A 20722-nucleotide genomic window follows, 5' to 3' on the forward strand; every position below is an offset into this window, starting at 1 on the left:
AAATTTTTCTTTATCTATTACATTCACATTCAATCCCCACATTGGATTATCCATATATTCTTTATATAATAATAAAATAATATTAATTTATTTTTAAAAAAATTTAAAATTAATTAATTTTATTATATTTTACTATTCTATCGATTATATGTTAATTAGTAATAATATTATAGCCCTAAAAAATTGCTTCAACCAAATCATTGTAAGAAGTAAGGAAGAAAATATTTTTTATTCCTTTTGGACATGCTACAGTAACTACCAAATTTAACCCACAACACTAACTTAGAGTAGCAAAAAGACATCCCTTTTGACGTTTACATAATCCAATGCAACACATATTGAGACTCTATTAGCGAAACACCCCATTAGAGCACTAGCAATGTTAGTGCCTAGTCAAATTTTGGCTAACTTAGGCAAAAGTGATCTGTATTGGAGTAGTCAAAACTCCATGGCTTCAATTTTTAGGTACATTAATTCCATTTCTTTCTCCAAATTTGACCAGCAACTACTCATCTCTAAAATAATATTTTACTCTTAAAATATTCTCAAATGTGTTTGCTGGATAATTAGCTTGAGAAAGAAAATAATGTGGAAACAATTATTTAAAGTAAAACTTAAATTCTTAATTAATATATGGAGTGTATTCGCAAAATATTAAAAAAAACAATTATTAAAATATATAATATTATATTATTATTTTGACTTTAAAATTAATAGTCTAATATGAATTAATATCTCTATTGAATTTTGGCTTTAGCCAAAACCTCAACTTTTAATCAAATTTTGAACTATTTGGCAATGACTAGATCATTGTCAATACTTTTAAATTTGTATTTGCATAATCCAACGAGAGTGCTTTAATAGAAAATGAAAATTGTTTTTACCCCGTAACCTCTTCTTTTGATCCAGGGGCAAAAAGAGTCCCCTCCATCCAATGATCCAAATTCATACTTTAGGTAAGGTGCCATCCATTTTTCTGGTTTCACAAATTGTAGATTGGCAGGATGAGAGGCTAATGCTTCTTCAAAACTATATGCTTCGAAGCTGTCTAATAAAACCCGATCCAGTCGTAACTTCATGAACCTGCCAAACCACACAATTAGTCAAAGATAAATATGTTGGGTATGTAAATGAAGATCATGTTGATTAGAGGAGATTTAGATGATAGGTACACATTGATATTGCTGTCTTTTTCATTTAAGGGTGTGCTAATTCCCAATGCACTAAATTTATCTATAATCAATGAGAGTTGCTATATACAATTATTTTTGTGTATTCTTTGCACACTCTAGTAATATCATTGGCCAAAATAGTTATTTTATATTTAAAAAAATGATGCAGTCAATCATATTAATAGAGTACGCAAAGAGTAAGTAAAAATAACTGCACATTGAGTTTTTGATAAGAAGATATGAAAATGTTATGCAATCATCATTACATAATCCAATTTGGTTTGACAGAGATTCCAATTTAATTTTTTTTCATCATCAAAAAAATCAAAAGTTGAAGATAAGTGCCAGACACCCTGGCAGTCAGGTTGTAACTGTCCATTGCTTACCTATAATAAGAAGGTAAATGAAAAGAAGAAAAAAAAGTGATATAGAACATCAAGATTATCTGGAGTCCAACATCTTTTTCAGGAAAAGCAAATCAACAGACTGGCTACAGTTTGTAGTGTGTAATATCCCTTGCAAGCAACTCCATATTTGTTTGGATTCAATAGACAACTACAACATATAGAGTAATGCAATTATGGAATCTCAACATTTTCAAGGATCCATATCAGAGTTTTACAAAAGCGCACACACAAGGTAGGGGGAGAAAGAACAAAAATCAGAACTCATAATTAGCAGACACTTGAGCAAGGGTGTTCTTACATGATTCAGGGCCCATTGGGCATGTGTGGATGGTTGTTAGTGGTAGCATTGCCGTATAGAGATTTTCATAGCCGTTAGACAAGCTATTTTCTTGTGTAGCTTCAATAGGATCAAGCATGGTAGTCTGCACTTGTACGTATATGAAAAACCCAAAAACCAGCAAGTCAACTGAAAGGTAATATAGGTATCAATTCACCAACAAACACACACAACTACATACATCATACATACACTGAGGCAAAATGGGGTAAAAGAAGAAACCTTTCCGACGGCATTAGAGGAATTGATGTGGTTGGAATCAACAGCGCCAACAGCAGTCTTAACAGATGAGGAAGACAATAAAAGAACTAACCGTGGTGGACATCGAGATTACCAAACGTGGACACCAATCCCAATCGCAAGCCACAATGATGATAATGACCCAAGTGAGTCGGCAACTGCCTCCAATGGCTTTGATAATGTCTACACAGGCACTACAACTTACAGTGAATTAGAGAAATTGATGATATTCATAATATAAAATATAAAGTGTGCATGCGCACTGATTTTAAAAAATTGAATAAATATAGAATTTATATAAAAAAATTATTATTTTAATAATAAATTTTACTTTTTTTTAAAATGAATGTATAACACTTACAAATTCATGACTGTATCTAATATTAAAAATTAAAAAAATTATAATAATTAAATAAGATAAATTAAATTGAATAGAATTAAACTTAATAACCAAATGCAGCCTTAATCTAGCATTACTTTACTTTATACTGCTTATTATATAGGGTCCTGTACTGCACGATTCGTCAAGATAAATCCAGTTGGCGTAGAACCGGTAAAAAGTGGATGCTGCTGCATTCGTTGACCTCTCGCACTTCCAGACCAAGCTGCTTCATCAAGAGGGCGCCGATCAATCTCCACCATCAAGGCAAGTGGTCATTTCGTTCTCTTTAGTACTTATTTCACTGTTTACTCATCGTCCACTTCAATCTATATACATATATATATATATATATATATATATAATATGAAGTTCTTTCATCTGCAAAATGGACACAGATGTCTTCGGAATTCTACACGTTCGGGCCTCACAAAATATCCCACACGGGTGTATTCTACACTACTCAGCTTTCCTTTGCCATGGTTAATCTCCGCCCTGTCGCTCCTGGTATGCGTCTCGACTCTCCCCACCTCTTATTTACCAAATAGAAAAAGAAAAGAAAATGCGTGACCTTTACGTCTTTGAGAAAACAGGAAAGGGAAAAGATGATCTTTGTAATGATGCAAGTTAAAATTATGATTACTCATCTAGTGCTATGTAAAAATCCAATTTAGAATCTGTGCTGTACTCAATGACTACAATAATGGGTTGGGTTCAGAAGTACTTGTATGCTCTAAACTAACAAAAGGAGAAGGCTTCATTCAGAAGCGTGTCTGCCTTATAATCTAAGCCTAGAAGATACTACTACCCACTAAACAGTAAAATTAAATATACTCGTAGAAAGAAGTAATACTATAGTCGTGGCGCTTCGCAATCGTTTTGAAAGATAGTAAGTTTGTTATTAAAAAATATTTTTTTCTATATAAATATCGTATTTATTCATTTTTTTTCAAAAAAATTACATGACGTTTGCTTACCCCACAACTGTAAATATAATTTCTTACAATAAGTTAATAATTTGGAGACACCCACTGAACTTCGAGAAAGAGACAATAATCGAGGCCTTTATATTGAATCAAACGGATTGATATATCAATAAGAGGTGCGTCATACAATATTATTTGATTTTTCATTGAATCACCTTTAGTAAGTGAATTAGATACTGTTCTACAATCATGTCACTTGATTTCCCATTCTACATGTATTGGTGTGCTTCATACTAGATTCATTGCTTCCTGCAAACTTTTGGCCTTTTTAATTTCTGCAGATCCTCTCTTCATACATGCGTACCTGTTAATTGTTATTGACTTAGACATGGTTAATTTGTTGTGACCCCGGTGGAGGGGTGCTAGTGAAATGATAGGATGGCCCAGAAACTGCATTGTGCAGTTTTATGAGGAAAGGCATATATAGTTATATAGAAAAGGCGCTAGTGGTCTTTGCCTGTTTTGCTTTTGGGGAATTCCTTTTGTACCGTTCTTATAGTTTGAATGACCAACTATTCTTCTCTTGTTGTGATGTGATTCTCTTTTCTTTTGCAGGTCATATCCTTTATCCTCAACATTTGAATGATATGTTGGGATTGATTTTGGAATTATTTGATGTTCATGCTAGATTTATATTAGAAAAAAACCATCTTCTTGCCTTTGTTTTGTTTTGAAAATAAAGTACAACCATGCTGGATTCGATGCAATATTTTGTCATCTGGTAATGTGCAGTACATGCTATGTGCAACGCGTTTTCTCCTGCAGAATCTTAATTGAGAGGAACATCTTTGTGAGTGAGCATATGACACGCATTTATTCACACATACAAGGGCTGTCTTGAGAATCAGAAACTTTTTAAGGCATAAATCATGCATCTTTATCTCTACAATGGACCTGCATCACCACTTGTTATGATCACCACTTAAAATTGTACATGCTGCTATATGCGCCCCAGAATTGAAATTGAGAGTTTTACATGACAATGCAAATATTTGGATTTTGAGGTATTTTGTTGTGGATCTGTTATCTTATGTGGTTCAACATTCAAGGTTGACTTGACATTATGTACATGTGCTCATATGTTCAATGCGTGAGGTTAAGCGTGTTGCTGATCTCACTGCTGATGAGATTTGTGATTTATGGCTCACAGCACAAAAGGTTGGTGGTATGCTTGAGTGCTACCACAAAGCATCATCTCTCACATTTACAATCCAAGTAAGTTGGTTGTTATTTACCGGAATATCAGTTACTATCCTTCTTTTATATCCCTCTTGCTATTGTAGAATATTTGCTTGAGTGTTTAAGAAAATTGGCATGGAAAGGCGCATGATGTTGGAACCATCTTGGTGGTCATGTTGGTTTCTTAGACAAAAACATTGTCGGGTCAAGGCCATGGCTTTCAAGATCCAATACAAGTTAGATTCCAAATTTAAGGGTGTGTGTAGGATACAACTTCATGTAATTATTGCTTAAGAAAAAACTACATGACCTTCTATTATTCACGCAACTTCCACACACCACACTTTTTTTAATTTTCTTATTTTTTTTATTTTATCAAATATTTAATATACGGATAATGAATAGAAGAATTCAATTAGTTAAAAAAGAATAAACTCAAAAAACAATTTTAAAAAAATATTAAAAAATTAAAAAAAGTGCGTTACATGTTCAAACTTTTTCCAGTTTTCTAGAATTATGTAACCAGGTGATAAAGTAGCAAACATCAATGGTGTTTGATGACAGACAGCACTTCATGATCATATTTTCACACCCCAAGTCACTACTCCTGAGTAATGATGTATTTTTAGGTCATTTGAAACTAAATGCATGATTTTGTTTAAACCTTAGGATGGACCCGAGTCTGGACAGACAGTACCCCATGTTCACATCCACATCGTGCCAAGGAAAGGTGGTGACTTTGAGAGGAATGATGAGATCTATGATGCTGTAAGATGGAAACTTTCTTCACTGCTTACTATTGGTTTTTATGCTTGTGTTTAACCTTTTACTTGAATATTTACATTTTTTCTGCTTATTAACATGGTTTAGATAAACGAAAAGGAGAAAGAATTGAAGAAAAACCTTGACTTAGATCAGGAAAGAAGGGACAGAAGCCTTGAGGAGATGGCACAAGAGGCAGATGAATACAGAAAGATCTTGTAAATCTTCCATTTTATCAGCCAGAAGCTTCTACACTAGGTTATCTTTTCCGCATAAAGTTCATGTTAAATAATAATATAATAATAAATTTATGCGTGATTATCTTTGTAACTTGACCTTATTTTAATTGTAAAGAGGAAAACTCTTTTTCCTTTTTTTCTGAAAGGTAAAGATATTTGTCTTCCCGATGTCTAATGAGAGTGGAGATTGATATTCTTTGCTATAAGATTATATATTCTTGTCGTTTCCATTTGTGGAGACATGGTGTTCCCATCTAGGATAATTATATAAGGGCAGTTCTACATAGACCTATAGGTCTAACTATAGAATTGACCTATCGATCTCTGTAGAACTGACCGATGTCACCGATCACTTCAAAATGATCTTATTCTTTTTTCCTTAAATATTAAGAAAAACATTTCTTAATAGTTAAGGAAAAAAAAACACCTATAGATGCAAATGCTTCGGTAGTCTATCGGTCTACCTAGCATTTTTCATTCTATAATCATACTTCCGTTAAAATTCATATTCAAATGGTTAAATAGTTCAAAGTTGTGATGAACATTTGTATGGGAAAATTGGAATGTATGTATAGTTTCCCTCAACTCGGTTAGAAGGAAAATTCTATCAATAAAGATTCCGACTAATTTCAAGGGTGCACATGTATTTTTGTAAATAGTTTATCCCAAATATATTTTAAGTAATTAAGGTGATGTTTGAATAATGAGATGAGATAAAATAGTTTTATATGAAGAGCAGTGCTACTCTACTCTCTACTCTGCCGCTTAAGTAGCACTAGTCTTCCTTACCATTAGGCCAAAATCAATTTTTCATTTTTTTTCAAATTTCTAATTTATAATTTTTTATCATTTTAAAAAATTTTAAAAAATATAAAAAAAAATATCAATACACTAATAATCACTTGCTTAACCATTAAGTAAAGTAAAATAAAATAAAATAAATTTGAAAAAATTATAATAATAAAATGAGATGAAAAATTTTTTGGTCAGTTTTGGACCGGACCGAACTAATTAAAAAGTTTTATGAAAAATTTGTATTTTATTAAAACCGAAAAATCGAACCAAACCAGACCGGAAACTGGTAAAACCGAAATACTGGTTTAGGAGGAAAATCGGTACGTAATCGGTTTTAAAAAATACAAAACTTGTACCTACCGGTTTCGATCCTAGATTTTGTCCAAAACCGGACCGGTTACACCTCTAGAACCTAACTTTAAACAAGAAGTTCTATCTGTATGTATGATAATTCTTAAAATTTATTTGCATTCAAGAATTCGAATTTTAGAACTAGAGGTCTTACCATTGGAGCCAATCCTTAAAACTTCTCTCATTACCAAATAAATGTGTCCAATCCATCTTTTAAGAAAAGGGAAATACTCTTAATTACAAAAAAAATTACACAAAAACAATCATTCACACTGACATAATTTTATTTAATATGTTAAATTTACTTTATAATAAAATGAAGAAAACATAATTCGAATAATTAAAAAAAATGATAATTTATTTTATATTTGTTTGAACAAAGAACCAGTATATGTAAAGTGTAGTTTAAATTTGCATAAATTCCGGATCTAAAAACAATAATTTCTTCGCTTAATTTTAGGCATTGAAGCGGCCATTACGTGGTTAGAAATAGAATGACATAGATCACTTCTACTATTTAATTTACTACAGTTTAGGCAGGATTTGTTTTTTTTTTTTTTTAACCTTTAAAACCTAATAAATCGATATTTTTACCTCTTACGAAATAAAAATAAAAAATAAAATATGAAAATAATCATTTCTTTTAACTCAATCTCTAAATTAACTAAATTAAACTCTTAATTTAAGAACTATCCGATCGACAGTTAAAAACATAACACATCATTTAATTTTTTTTAATAAGATTGTCTCTTTTTTTTTTTTTTCCTTAAACATTAAGCAAAACATTTCTTAATTTTTAAGAAATAAATAAAATAAAAAAATAATTTAATACACTTTTTAACAATTCATATATAAACACCCATCGGAGTACAGTATAAATATAATTTTTCAATAAATTAAAAAAAGAATATAAATAGTGAGTATGCTTTTAAGAGTAATGCTGATATATATATATTTTTATTCATTTAAAATAATTTCAAGTTAATAAAATGGGAATAAAAATCTAATTTATGCTTGTAAATAAATATAATTTCTAATCTTTTCTTGATTTTTAATATAAAAAAAAAAAAGAAAAGAAAATCAGACACATTTAATTAGAGTAATAGAGGTTAAAAACGGGTTAATTACGGTTAAAAGCATAATTTAAATTTAAATTAACGATACGTACAGCACAAGTTTGGCATATTTTTTCTTAAAAAAAAAGTAAGATTTATTATTAAAATAATAATTTTTTTATATAAATTTTATATTTATTTATTTTTTTAAATAAGCTAGACTTACTGTAACTATTTTTTTTTCTTTTCTCAAAAAACAAAAAGTACATAGCTTAGCAAGTTAGCGGTTCCTCCTCTCCTTCCTAGTTCCTTGAACTTCCTTCCATAATTTGCTGCTTCTCTTGGCCTTTCGCGTTGTCCGATGGCGGGTCACTCTCTGGTCCACCTATCCTTTTGGTGTCTTTGTCAGTTAATTTATTAAGATAACGCCTTCCGTTTCTGGCTAATAAATTATGCGTACCGAATGTATTTTATTTTATTTTATTTTTTCTTGGAGATTTGGGAAGGGAGCATCGAGCTGATTCGTTTTGGGATAGTTTGGGATTTTTGCGTTTTGTTCGAGAAAAATAGCCGTGGGCTATGTTTTGGCGATTGTCTGAAAGTTTTTGGTTGGTGGGATTTGTTTGTAAATGCGTTATCTACTGTTCAGTTTCCCCTGTATCCGTGTTTGGGTTCGTGTCCCCGCGTAAAGGAGGTGTTGTGACTTCTGGGTGCGTGTGTACGAGAGAGAGCGATTGCCCAGCAAAAGAAGAATCTTATATTAAGGCGGGGAAAAGATTTAGATAAGGATCGAAGAAACAAGAGAAAGAAGAAGAAAAGATGTGGAGGCGATGGTGGAGTGGCGGTGCAGTGAAGCAGAGCGTCTCGGTGGTTTTGGGCCAATTCAATGGGAGGAAGATGAAGCCTCCAAATCCTTCTCAAATTCTGGGATTGAGGGTTATTGTTCCTGCGTCATCTTTATGGTTGAGGACCTCATCGACGTCGCCGCCGTCGTCGTCGCCGTTGTGTGCTGATTCAAACACTGGCGGTAGTAGTGACAGTGTCATATCGTTCGCGGAGGCGAAGAAGGTAATGAGACTGGTGAATGTGGAGGAACTGAAGAGGAGATTGGGTACAGAAGGGAAGGAGGTTATCAGCTATTCGGAGCTTCTGGACGCCTGCCAAAGCATGGGTGTCGCCAGATCCCCCGAGGAGGCCGCTGCTTTCGCCCGAGTCCTCGACGAGGCAGGTGTTATCCTCCTCTTCCGCCACAAGGTCTACCTTCATCCCGATAAAGTAAGCATTTTTCCATCTTTTATCCTACTATAATATGCTCTTGTGGGGCAGTTTTCTTTCCTGATTTTATAATATGTAGGGGGCACCCTTTAGATTATGCTTATTTTCTTTTCTGCTTTCCTTAAGAGGGAACATCAAGATCCATCTTAAAAGGTTGGTGGCTATGAATGTTGTTGAAATGAATAATTGAGATGACTCGGGAAAAAGAACAGAAAACAAAAAACAGCTGGACCAAGTTGCAAACCAAAATATGGCCTTTAATGCAGACTGCAGCCTACATCAAATTGTTATTAGGATGGACAATGCTCTTGTTTCTTTTAAGTTTTTCCCGTCCAACGTTCTGGGTATTTTGAAGCTATATCTGAAGGTGGAATATATACAATGGAATTCCGTGTTGAGTGCTCTCTGCTAATCTGCATACTATATTAAATTGTTAACCAAACCTGTATTGGCCAGGTTTAGTTTGAATTGGTAACTTCCAACTGTTTGCCCCTTTTCTTTTTAGCTTATTCCAGCTGTGGACATCGGTTTTGAAAAAGAACTGATAGTATAGTTTGAGCAAGTGATAAGGGTCTTTCCACAATACATTTTGGTCGTCTATATTGAGATGCCCTGGATTATTAACCCCCAATCATATTAACTGGTATTGCTCCACCTCATTCTTATTTGTTTAGGTGGTTGATCTGGTCAGAAGAGCGGTGCCCCTTGCTCTGACTTCTGAAGATGATCCTGTGAGGGATGAGTTAAAGAGGCTTCAGGAGAAGAAAGAAGAAATTGATGTGTTGGCACATAAGCAGGTCAGGCGCATCCTCTGGACTGGGTTGGGGATTGCTGTGGTACAGGTCGGGCTCTTTTTCCGGCTAACATTCTGGGAATACTCATGGGATGTAATGGAACCCATTGCATTTTTCACAACAACCACTGGTATAGTCATAGGTTATGCCTACTTCCTGTTCACTTCAAGAGACCCCACGTACCAAGACCTGATGAAGAGGCTCTTTCTCGCAAGACAGAGGAAGCTAATTAAAAAGCATGATTTTAATTGTCAAAGATACAAGGAGTTACAAGATAAGTGCAAAACATGTCTTCATGCCACTGCCTCTATTAAAAATCGGGTGGGACTGGAAGTGGAACTGGAGGATGCTTTACACAGGGACTAACATTTTCTGGAGGAGTTTATTGGCGGATCAAGATCTCTTTTAGGTCTGATTTGGATAATGACCTGAAATGAGTTGAGTTGAAATGAAAGTTGAATATAAATATTATGAAGTCAAAATATTGTTAGATTATAATTTTTTTATATTATTTTTATTTTAGTATTTGAAAATTTTAAATTATTTATTATAATTTATTTGGAAGTTTGGATGTTGTATTGATTAGATGAAATAAAATGTTTTCTCAAAACATTCAAGGCCTTAAGTTCTCTTACATGAACTTGATAGACTCGAGCGAAAGAAAGACATGGGTGCCACAACTTTTATTGCTGCGTGTGGATTTTAAAGACAACATAAATGCATAACAAATGTTGTAGGGTTAACTCCATGTGTTCATCTCTTACTTGAGAGTTCTTTCACTTCAATGATCTGGTCCCTCTTGTTTTCATGCAGGGTGCCTACACTTAACGTAATCTTTTGTTTTGCTAGCTTCTTCCAGTCTTTGGCGCTGTCATTTTTGCAGCTTCTCCTTATACAAAATTAGGAGTGGTAATATGTTACATGACTCATTAATCCAACACGAACACGATACAATAATAGCAGGTTGGGGTTTAGTTTTAAAGAGTTCGGTTCAAAACGGATTGACCCATTAAAACACGATTGCTTGACGATTTAATAACGGGTCAACTCGTTTTGACTCATTATGATACGTTAAGAAAGTTAAAATTATAATTATACCCTTATACCTAAAAGTAAAATTGTTAAAATTTTAATTTCGATATTTTTATTATTTGAACTTGTAGTTAGTTTTATAATTTTTATAGATATTGTAATTTTAACATTTATATAAAATTCTGCTAAATTTAATCAAGTCAAATGGGTTAATTTCAGACTTATTCAACTCATTTATATAAATAGTTTGAAACAGATTATATTATGTCGTATTAACCTATTTTGTAGTTTTTGCTAATGGGTCAAAACGGGTTGACACGACACGATTCGTTATGTTAACGGGTTGTGTTAGAATTTGAGATTTTGACACGATAAGTTTAACGGGTCAGGTTAGTGTTGATCTATATAATATAATATACATGTTTTGATACGATCCGTTAACACGATTTGACACCTTTATACAAAATAGAATAGAGGCATAGATGTATTAGATATGAGTATTTTCTAAACCTTTTTAGATTTTTAAAAATAATATTTGCAATTATAAGTGTGTAAAATTCATGCAATTATTTTTAAAAAAATGAATAAATATAAGATTTATAAAAAATTTTAATAATAAATTTTATTATTTTTTAAAACGATTTACCCACTATGTAATATTACTCTTAGACTTTAGTTTTTTTTTGGGGGGGGGGGGGGGGAGGCGTACATGCGTCCATATTCCTCATTCATTAACGTTGAATTACGGAAGAGCAAAATCATGGATCCAACATATTGAATATTTATTATCTCAAATCACATTCCTTTTGTAAGCCAATTATGAATCTTCTGCCAAACCTATTTGCAATATATATAAATCTGAAGGTTGGAGAAACGGTAATTTCGACTAACATTTTTATTTTCAATTTTGCCCTTACTTGCATTCTTAGATTACATTATGATTCTTTTTATTCTTCTTTTACCAACTACTGATTTCGTCTTTTTGCCAAGTACTGAATCTTTTTAAATTTTTGAGCTGCACACACCGTCTCTTTCATTTTCTGTTTCTTTATTTTCTACTCTCAACTAGTCATCTTTCCACACAATCCTTTCGTCAAAATTTATAATTCATCATCCTCCTCAATCTCAGCATCTACTAGGTATGGTTTCTTTCTCATGTCTGTCATTACAAGATGTATTTGAATATGCATATGCATAAGAGAAAATGCCCACCGACGCATATTTCCTTTGAAATTGTTTAACTTTAACAAAAAATTTATATCCACATAGACGAAACCAATGCAAATCCAAACAAACAAATGCAAATCATACCCATTCAGTAAATAAAACCCTTCAAATTTCTAAATTTCTAACATGTCTATATTTAAAGAAGATAAAAAATATCATCACACCATTACAAAAATTACCGCTCGGATCTGTAAAAAAATAAACATAATGTGAAAGGAAATCATACACATATGGCAACCAAACAAATCTGTTGAAATTTTTAACAATTGAGAATGAAATTTTGTAAGAGAGAATAGACAGAGAGAGAAAGAGATGAAAGAGATAGAGAGGTAAGGGTTCTTCTTCGTGGACAACGGTCAGATTTCTATACATTGAATGAGTCGGTCCTTGTGTGGTTGCAAGCCGTCGAGAGTGGTGGTTGTTCTTGGTAGAAAACGAATATAACACAGACTCGAGAGAAGAAATTGCATCTCAATGACAGAGAGCGAGAGGGAAAGAGTTTTGTTACAAATCTTCATGGCGTCAATGTTGGAGGAAGAAGAATGGGAAAGAAAGAAAGAGAGAATGAGAGAGAGAAAAAGAAAAAGAGAAGAAAATGTTTTTGGGTTTCAAACCTAAATGCGAAAGAAGCGGCAAAGAGAAGAAGAAGACTTCTGGAAATCGAAGTGATAAGGATGCTTTTATATTTGAGTTTTGCTATATACAAGTAAATTTATGTACTAATCTGTGTACTAATATTGATTCTTTCATATTTAAAATTTAAATTAGTACTGTTTTCAATAAAATCTACTTTTTGATCAATCACATTAAATTGATATACATATTAGTGCACAATTATGTTTGTAAATAGATTTTTCCTTTATATTTAGGGTTACGAGGATATGTTTGTCTTTTTTTAATTATATAAGGTTATTTCTGTCATTTAGTATTTACTGAGTTATGTGTTGGACCGAGTCTTAGGACGTGAGTCGTGGGCCAAGTGGGCCAGTTGTTAGTTAATAGGTTAGTTATCACGTTGTTAATACGTGGGCTAATTTTTTTTTACTACGTACAAATAAAGTCACGTACTAATATGTATATCAATACTGATTCATTCATTTTTAAATTTTAAATTATCATTATTTTTAATAAAATATATTTTTTGATCAATCATATTAAATTAGTGTATATATTAATGCGCAGTTATACTTATAATTGCAACTAAATTTTTCCTTCAAACATTCAATATTTTTACATCAATGATAATCAGAAGAGTTTTACTATATACAAGTAAAACTTGTGGAGGTAGTGGCTCCTCAAAAGTCATAATTCATCTTCATTTCTCTTGGAATCACTGAGTGTTTCAAAATGTTTAGGCTTTTCTGAGAGGGAGACCAAGATGGAGAGAGTTTTGTAAGTTTTATTTATTTATTTATTTATTTTTTTGACATTTTCATGGTGTCAGCTCTCAAAGAAGAAGAAGAAAGGGAAAAGGAAAACGAAAGGGATAGGGAAAGAAGAAGAAGAAAGGGAAAAGGAAAAGGAAAGGAAAAGGAAAAGAAAGGGGAAAAGAAGAGAGAGAATTATTTAGCATTTTCTGAAAAGTATTAATGGGGTTAATGCACTGGATGGGTTTTGGGTTTCTCATATTAATTTTTGGGCTTTCATATGAAAAAAATTAATATTTTAAAAATCCATCAATGTAAAATAATATTATAAAAAATACTAACTATTCATAAAATTGTTATAAAAAATACTGAATTCTTAAAAAAATAAATATGAATCTTAAAAAATAATATTAATCTTGAGCGGCATGTTATTTTCTTAGGTTTTAATTTTTATACTCTATAATTATTGAATTTATTTATTACATTTTAGTTTTATTTCGCATCATATTGCTTTTGCTTCTTACTATTTTACATATGATTAGTTACAAATATAGAATAAAAAAATGTTCATTTTTTTTATTAATGTTTCAAACAAAGTTTGTCAAAAATTTTGACATCAATTAAATTTATACTTTTTTTTCTAAAACTAAAAATTAAACTGTATTTCAAGTTGTACAGCAAAAGCCTTTTTTTTTTTTTTTTTTTCTTTTTCGGGAAGTGACGAACACTCCTTTAGATCGAGTTTTAGGTTCCATTTGGATAATGAAGTATTCTAAATTTATTATTTTATTATTATTTTTAACATATTTTTTATTATTTTTTATTACTATTTACAAAATATATGAGATCACTTCACTACCCAAACTTAACTTTAATCATAATTTAGCCTCCAATATTATTAAAAAAAAAAAAACTCAATAAATTTTTACATTTACGCGTTTAGTTCCAAATAAAAGAATTAATAAAACATTTTAAAAAAAAACTCTCCTTTTAAATTTTCGTTTCCTAATAAGTTGTTAGAATGGCCAGAGATCGGCCTTCTCTTGAAGGACACCTTCACGATCAGAACCAGACAGACTCACGCCCACGACTCATGGACTAAGCGTTAGACTGCAGATAAGGTAAGGCAATAATGAATGGGTCCTCAAGTATAATTGGATTAATAATTCATAAAAGAAATCTTTAAGATTTTATGGGTTTGTCCTCTTAAATTTTATTTTACTTTTTTTTAATAATTAATAAAAACTTTGGTCCATTTATTTAGTATATAATTTTTAAACTCTTTTTTCTAACATTTAAATAAAACTTTTTAGCATTTTTAATAAAAAGGGGCATGAATATTATTAGACAGTTTTATTTATTTATTTAAGATTAGCAATAAAATAATTTTACAATACTTTATTTGGGAGAATTTTCGTTAGGGGCCTAAAGTCCATGCTGACAGCCCCAAACCTATGACCTTCCCCCAGTGCCATGAGTTAATATGTCACCGATTCAAGCCTGCGAGGGTATCTCCCAATTCGTGGCAAGCTCCTGATCCATACGGGTCAAAGGCAACCATTTTGCGTTGAAATGGGACGTTCTAGAACAACATGGTAAATATCAATCAGAAGAAAGGGAGAGAAACACGCTAAGATGAATAGACGAAGCTAAGCAGTAATGCTAGAGGACCACATTGCATTAAATAAAGATACCAGACAATCAAGCCGCATTAAATGACTTACACCAAGATAACACACCGCATTAAAGACAGCATGGCGATGGAGGCTTCGAGAGAGGTCTCCCTCTTCCCCAGAATGCAAGGTAGGGTCTCCTCACTTGAGGAGTCAAGTATAAAAGAACGCTCAGAATTACAAGGTAAGGGAAATCGATTCATGATAGAAAATTATTATTAGACTTTTGTATTTTTTTTTAAAATATTTTTCGAAGAAGAAGATTGACTTAGGCATCGGAAGCTTCTCGGGTCACTGAGGGCCACTCATTTTCTTGTTGCAGGACACCGATTGAGCAGCCCGGCCTAAAAGGATACGAAACACGACATTTATACTTCTATTTTAAAGCATCTACACCACAAGTTATTTACGTAATATAATTTTATTTAAAAAATAAATTTTAAAATTTAAATCTTACTATTTAAGTGATATGAAAAATGTACTCTATATACCGATTTGAGAATATAATAAATCTTACCAATATCATTATTTATAATTTTTTCTAATTTTATTTTTATCGTGGGGCTCATTATAATTATAAATACATTGAAATATTAACTTTTTCTGATATAGGGGGTGATGGATTCGAACCAAAAAGTGACATTTTTATATTTTTCTATAATATAGTCTATATTTTAATAAAGATATTGGACAAGACTGGTATATTAGAGGTTGTATACGTCATTTCTCATATTCTAAGGCAAGAACTACGAACGTGTGAAGTAGGGAATAAATCTCGCAGGGAACGTGGACCAGACCTTCATCACTCGACTCCACTTCACTTCATTCATTATCCCAGAGCCGAGTTCTCCCCCAGGCCACTGCAAGGATCGCTTTCTTGTATCCGGGTATGCTTTGTTTCATTTTCTTTCTTTGCTAGATGATACTCCTTCCTTCCATTATCTGTGATTTGGGAGAGTTGGTTCGCTGTTATCACTGGGCGTTTAAGACCCCACCCCCACCGATCTTCTTTGCGCTCCGGTGCGTGCTCTAATGGATTCATCGGTGTACTTTTTCTGCCAGATTTGTGCTCATTTTTCTTGTTAGATATATTTCATACAAATTCGCTAGAGAAACTGGGATCAGTACGAATAGTGGACGGATCGATGCTGCATATGTTCATGATTTCTCCCCTTTTGGAAATCCATCTTTTTTCTTTTTCTGAATCAATTTCCATCTCTCTATCTGACATATTTATCTTCGGATTAAAATCCTGTAGTATTTCCACGTAAGCTATGGCAGAATTCCTTAATATAGTAATAAATTATTTAAGGGGGTTCATATTTTTATCGCTTTTGAAATAAGGGGACATATTGGATCGGTGAGAAGCGGTAAATACTAATGATTACAAAATATCATCCTTTCGATTTGAAAGCTAGATCTCATTTAAACGTTCGAGGACCCTTATCCATTTTTCTTCCTTATCATAAGTTTAATAGTAGAGCTTTTTCTGATGGGAGAAATTTGTTATACGACATATCCAGCCAAGTATGATCAGAGTTTGACTTGTCATTAAGAGTGGATCAGACCAAGTTGTATCTGCATTGCCTTTTTCTGATCGGAGAAATTTGTTTCCCAATGTTTTTGCCAAGTTTGATCGGAGTTTTGCCTTGTAAATGTTGAATAGATCAGACAAAATCGTAGCAGCATTACTAATGTGATATTACTTTAAACAAACCAGTCAGCTCGAAATCAGTTCTTTTTGGAGGTTATGGATTGATATAGGACTTGAGAATATCATTTCAAATTTTCCGTTTGTGTATCTGGAGTTGATACCCATTATGAACTTCTCTTCCAGTTAAGCAATAAATTTTGAATGTGATTGGTTTTTGGTGTACTTGTCACTTTTTCCCTTGTGAAGGACAACCACCATCGTCTTTAAGTGTAACATCATTTATCAATTTATGCAGCACCACCTCGCTTGATAACAGGGAAAATGCAAGGAGCTCTTCAATCATTTTCATCTTGTGGAAACATTGTAAAAAATACAGTTCTGAAACACTTCCGTCTCATGAATCCACTGATGCAACCTGTTATGTTCTCACGCTTTCAGTCAATAACACCTGCTCGAATGGAAGAGCATGGTTTTGAGAGCACTACAATTGCTGATGTCTTGAAAGCGAAAGGTAAAAGTGCTGATGGCTCTTGGCTTTGGTGCACTATGGATGACACTGTTTACAATGCTGTTGAGTCGGTATGCATCTTTGAGCTTAATAATGTCCTTTTTATTTTCTTTGTATGACAAGTATTTAAATGATTTGACGGGCTTTTCTGTAGAGAAAATTAATCTATAGACTACACAATGTCACAAACCATTATTTTGCAGATGACACAGCACAATGTTGGAGCCTTGGTGGTAGTGAAACCTGGAGAGCAGAAATCAATTGCAGGAATCATTACAGAGAGAGGTTTGTGCTTATTAAAAGATTTTTTAGCTCATTTCCTTTCCTACAAAGAACTATTGTATTTGTCCGAAAATCATGATATGAAGGGTTGTGTTTAGAATTTGCGCTCTTATTTGATATACCACGACATATTATATCATTCACTGGTATATGAGAATTTAATTATTTACTTCTATTATAGTTTAATTGCATTAACTGATTTAAACTTTTTTTGAACTGCAATCTGATATTCCACAAGATTCACTGACATTATTCTCCAATGTGGTTTCTAATTCATTCTACCACCTGAAAGGTCTATCTTGCTTCTTATGTTGGATGGCATAAAATTTAGAATAGTGGATATAACATGAGAAACTTCAAGAAATATCTATGATCTGATGATATGTTGAATGAATGCTGACCATTTCCTCCCCTCAGAAGAATAGGGTGTATGGTGAGGTTCCGGATTCAATAGCACTAGGTTGCATCTTTAACTTTTACCAATTGAAAAAAAGCAGCTGGCAACTATTGGATTCTTTTTTTTTTTTTTTTGAGAGAAGTAAAAGAAAACAACTATTGGATTCTACGTGGGAATACTTCAACATTTAAAAGTGATTGAGGGAACGAGCTCTTACACGTTCCAAAACCCACTTCATTACGAGATGACAGATTTTCCCTGGCCACAACAATTGAAGATGATTTGTTCGGCTTAGTTGAGATGACTTTCATATCTCACTTGAGTTTAGAGTTGATTCCATGGACAGTTGGCTCATGGCTGGTGCCATAATTGACAGGTGTGATATCACTGGAATCTTGCCAAAAACTCAACTGCCAAAAGTGGGAAAGAAGTGACTTCCTGGTTTACTCTGAGAGAGAGAGAGAGAGAGAGAGAGAGAGAGAGAGAGAGAGAGAGAGAGAGAGAGAGAGAGAAGAAGTGACTTCCTGGGCTTGCAAGCTCATATACTATCACCGTTATTTACTTGTCAAAATATAATATCCTACCTGCAATTCTTGGAAGGCATGTCTGTACTTGCCTTAGTTGATCATGTTTTCTATTTGATGATATATTTGCAGATTATTTAAGGAAAATTATAGTGCAGGGAAGATCATCCAAATCAACCAAGGTTGGGGATATTATGACTGAAGAGGTATAAAATTTTCTCCCCATTTGCAGAAAGCCACGGTTCTTGGTTTTTTTCCCCCAGTTTTACATTTTATTCTATCTTGCATTGAGCAATCTGTGACGTTATAATTCTGTAACATGATGTCCACAGAACAAGCTTATCACAGTAACACCTGATACAAAAGTTCTGCGTGCAATGCAACTGATGACAGGTATTATATGCCGCTTATTGTTATTGACGGTTATTCTTACCCCCTCTCTTTCTCTCTCGCTCACGCACGCACACATACACAAATTAAGACAATTTAAGCTTGGACCTAATGTTTGGGTGTGCAGATAACCGAATCAGGCACATTCCAGTCATAGATGAAAATGGGATGATGGGGATGGTGTCCATTGGAGATGTGGTCCGTGCTGTGGTGAGTGAGCATCGGGAGGAGCTAGACCGCTTGAATGCTTATATACAAGGAGGATACTAGATGACATATGACAATGGTGTTGATGCACTTACTTGGAAGCATTGCCTGCTCCATGAGCACTAATAAGCTTTAACTGCTTGTAAATATATGTTTTATGGGTCTCTTTGTTTCAGATGTGGATGTATGAATGGTACAAACTACCTGCATATGGTCGAGTGGAAGACAAGCTGATAATAAGTACTGGAATTTTTCTTGAAACTCTGTTTTCAATTCATAGCTTAGTGCGTGTTGCAAGCGACACGGCAGATGCTTTTGACTTCATCAATCTTTTTACTTAATGCCTGAAAATTCATCTCCATGTTTGTTGAAAAGTGTACGTGTTTATCAAGTTTCAGAAACCAAAGTCTTCGCATCATTAATTCCATGTCTTATTATTCTCAACCGAAACAGGAAGCAAGGCCCCATAAGTATGATGAGATCCTCCTGTCGATTGACTTTAATGCACAAACACACAGAGACATATACATATATAATATTTTATCTGTACACCTTTTTACTTTCAACAAGTAATCAATTTTAACCCATCTTGAATTCGATTCTGAAGTAGAAGATGTAGATTTCTAATTGTAGGCATTCAAGACTCGATTTCGGTGTTATTTAAATTTTCTTTAACAAAAATAATACTTAATTATTCTATATCTTTCTAGCATCATCATCATCATCTTTATTTTCGGGTGGAATGATGAATGCATAATTTTGTAGCATTTTAGTTTGAAAATGATATGCAAACAATCATATTTATGTAACATCGTTTTATTTAAAAATACTCTCAATTTAAAACATGATTAAAAAAATATTGTAAAAAAGATTATAAGTATATTATTACTCTTTTTGTTTTGATAGGAACGCTTCAAAAAGGCCAAAATAAATGACTAAGGTCCCGTTTGGGGAATGAATGAAATGAAAAATTTGTAAATAATACTTTAATTATTTGTAAATAATACTAAAATAATTTGCGATAAAATATTTTATTGAATTTTATGAAATAAGATAAAAAAAAATTGAATATAAATATTATAAAATTATATTATTTTTAGAATATAAAATTATAATATTTTGTATTTTGTTTAAAAATTTAAAAAAGTTATAATGATTAGATAATGATTAAATGAAAAATTTAAAAATTTAAAATTAAAAAATATTTATATTCAAATGATGTTTAAAAAACATGAGAAGGGTTGAGAGTCAATATGCAAGAGTTTTATGATCCTAATACACTGCTAATGGTAACAATTACTAAATTGTTTATGTTTTTCCTCTAGCAAATAATTTATTTATTTTTCACAGCATTTTCCACCAATTTTCTCTCTCTTCTCAAAAATAAAACTTTATCTTTTAAACCTTTAGTTTAAAGCTTAGTTTGAATAAAGAAACGGTTTCATCTCATCTCATCTCATTATTATAATTTTTCTAAATTTTCACCCAAA

The 20722-nt window shown here is 32.6% G+C and overlaps 3 protein-coding genes across 6 annotated transcripts; all 3 read left to right on the forward strand.

Annotated features, from left to right (window-relative positions):
* Nucleotides 1–2670: 2670 nt before the first annotated feature.
* On the forward strand, nucleotides 2671–5939 carry LOC122293447 (bifunctional bis(5'-adenosyl)-triphosphatase/adenylylsulfatase FHIT-like). Of its 2 annotated transcripts, none has more exons than XM_043102026.1 (5): nucleotides 2671–2802; nucleotides 2934–3044; nucleotides 4590–4736; nucleotides 5370–5468; nucleotides 5571–5939. In XM_043102026.1, exons 2-5 carry the CDS (start codon nucleotides 2934–2936, stop codon nucleotides 5682–5684), a joined length of 471 nt encoding a protein of 156 aa, XP_042957960.1. In that variant the 5' UTR covers nucleotides 2671–2802; the 3' UTR covers nucleotides 5685–5939. The 2 variants fall into 2 exon arrangements, with proteins under 2 accessions (XP_042957960.1, XP_042957962.1); XM_043102028.1 differs by having other exon boundaries at nucleotides 2934–3042; nucleotides 4672–4736.
* A 2227-nt stretch (nucleotides 5940–8166) lies between these two features.
* On the forward strand, nucleotides 8167–10496 carry LOC122295168 (calcium uniporter protein 6, mitochondrial-like). The gene is made up of 2 exons (XM_043104247.1): nucleotides 8167–9177; nucleotides 9852–10496. The coding sequence occupies exons 1-2, from the start codon at nucleotides 8722–8724 to the stop codon at nucleotides 10335–10337; spliced, it is 942 nt and encodes a 313-aa protein (XP_042960181.1). The 5' UTR covers nucleotides 8167–8721; the 3' UTR covers nucleotides 10338–10496.
* A 5501-nt stretch (nucleotides 10497–15997) lies between these two features.
* On the forward strand, nucleotides 15998–19556 carry LOC122295119 (CBS domain-containing protein CBSX3, mitochondrial). 3 transcript variants are annotated; one of them, XM_043104174.1, is made up of 6 exons: nucleotides 15998–16157; nucleotides 17220–17503; nucleotides 17636–17717; nucleotides 18768–18841; nucleotides 18968–19028; nucleotides 19153–19556. In XM_043104174.1, exons 2-6 carry the CDS (start codon nucleotides 17246–17248, stop codon nucleotides 19293–19295), a joined length of 618 nt encoding a protein of 205 aa, XP_042960108.1. In that variant the 5' UTR covers nucleotides 15998–16157; nucleotides 17220–17245; the 3' UTR covers nucleotides 19296–19556. The 3 variants fall into 3 exon arrangements, with proteins under 3 accessions (XP_042960108.1, XP_042960109.1, XP_042960107.1); XM_043104175.1 differs by having other exon boundaries at nucleotides 16150–16290; XM_043104173.1 differs by lacking the exon at nucleotides 15998–16157 and adding an exon at nucleotides 16949–17106.
* Nucleotides 19557–20722: the final 1166 nt, after the last annotated feature.

Source organism: Carya illinoinensis, chromosome 14 (genome assembly GCF_018687715.1).
Source record: "Carya illinoinensis cultivar Pawnee chromosome 14, C.illinoinensisPawnee_v1, whole genome shotgun sequence".
NCBI classification, from domain to species: Eukaryota; Viridiplantae; Streptophyta; class Magnoliopsida; order Fagales; family Juglandaceae; genus Carya; species Carya illinoinensis.

Coding starts and splice junctions, on each gene's coding strand:
- LOC122293447 (XM_043102026.1), top strand. CDS start 2,934: ATGTCTTCGGAATTCTACACGTTCGGGCCTCACAAAATATCCCACACG. Junction 3,045..4,589: donor TCCGCCCTGTCGCTCCTGGT/ATGCGTCTCGAC, acceptor TGACATTATGTA/CATGTGCTCATATGTTCAAT. Junction 5,469..5,570: donor ATGATGAGATCTATGATGCT/GTAAGATGGAAA, acceptor AACATGGTTTAG/ATAAACGAAAAGGAGAAAGA.
- LOC122295168 (XM_043104247.1), top strand. CDS start 8,722: ATGTGGAGGCGATGGTGGAGTGGCGGTGCAGTGAAGCAGAGCGTCTCG. Junction 9,178..9,851: donor TCTACCTTCATCCCGATAAA/GTAAGCATTTTT, acceptor TTATTTGTTTAG/GTGGTTGATCTGGTCAGAAG.
- LOC122295119 (XM_043104173.1), top strand. Junction 17,504..17,635: donor TTTACAATGCTGTTGAGTCG/GTATGCATCTTT, acceptor ATTATTTTGCAG/ATGACACAGCACAATGTTGG. Junction 19,029..19,152: donor TGCAATGCAACTGATGACAG/GTATTATATGCC, acceptor TTGGGTGTGCAG/ATAACCGAATCAGGCACATT.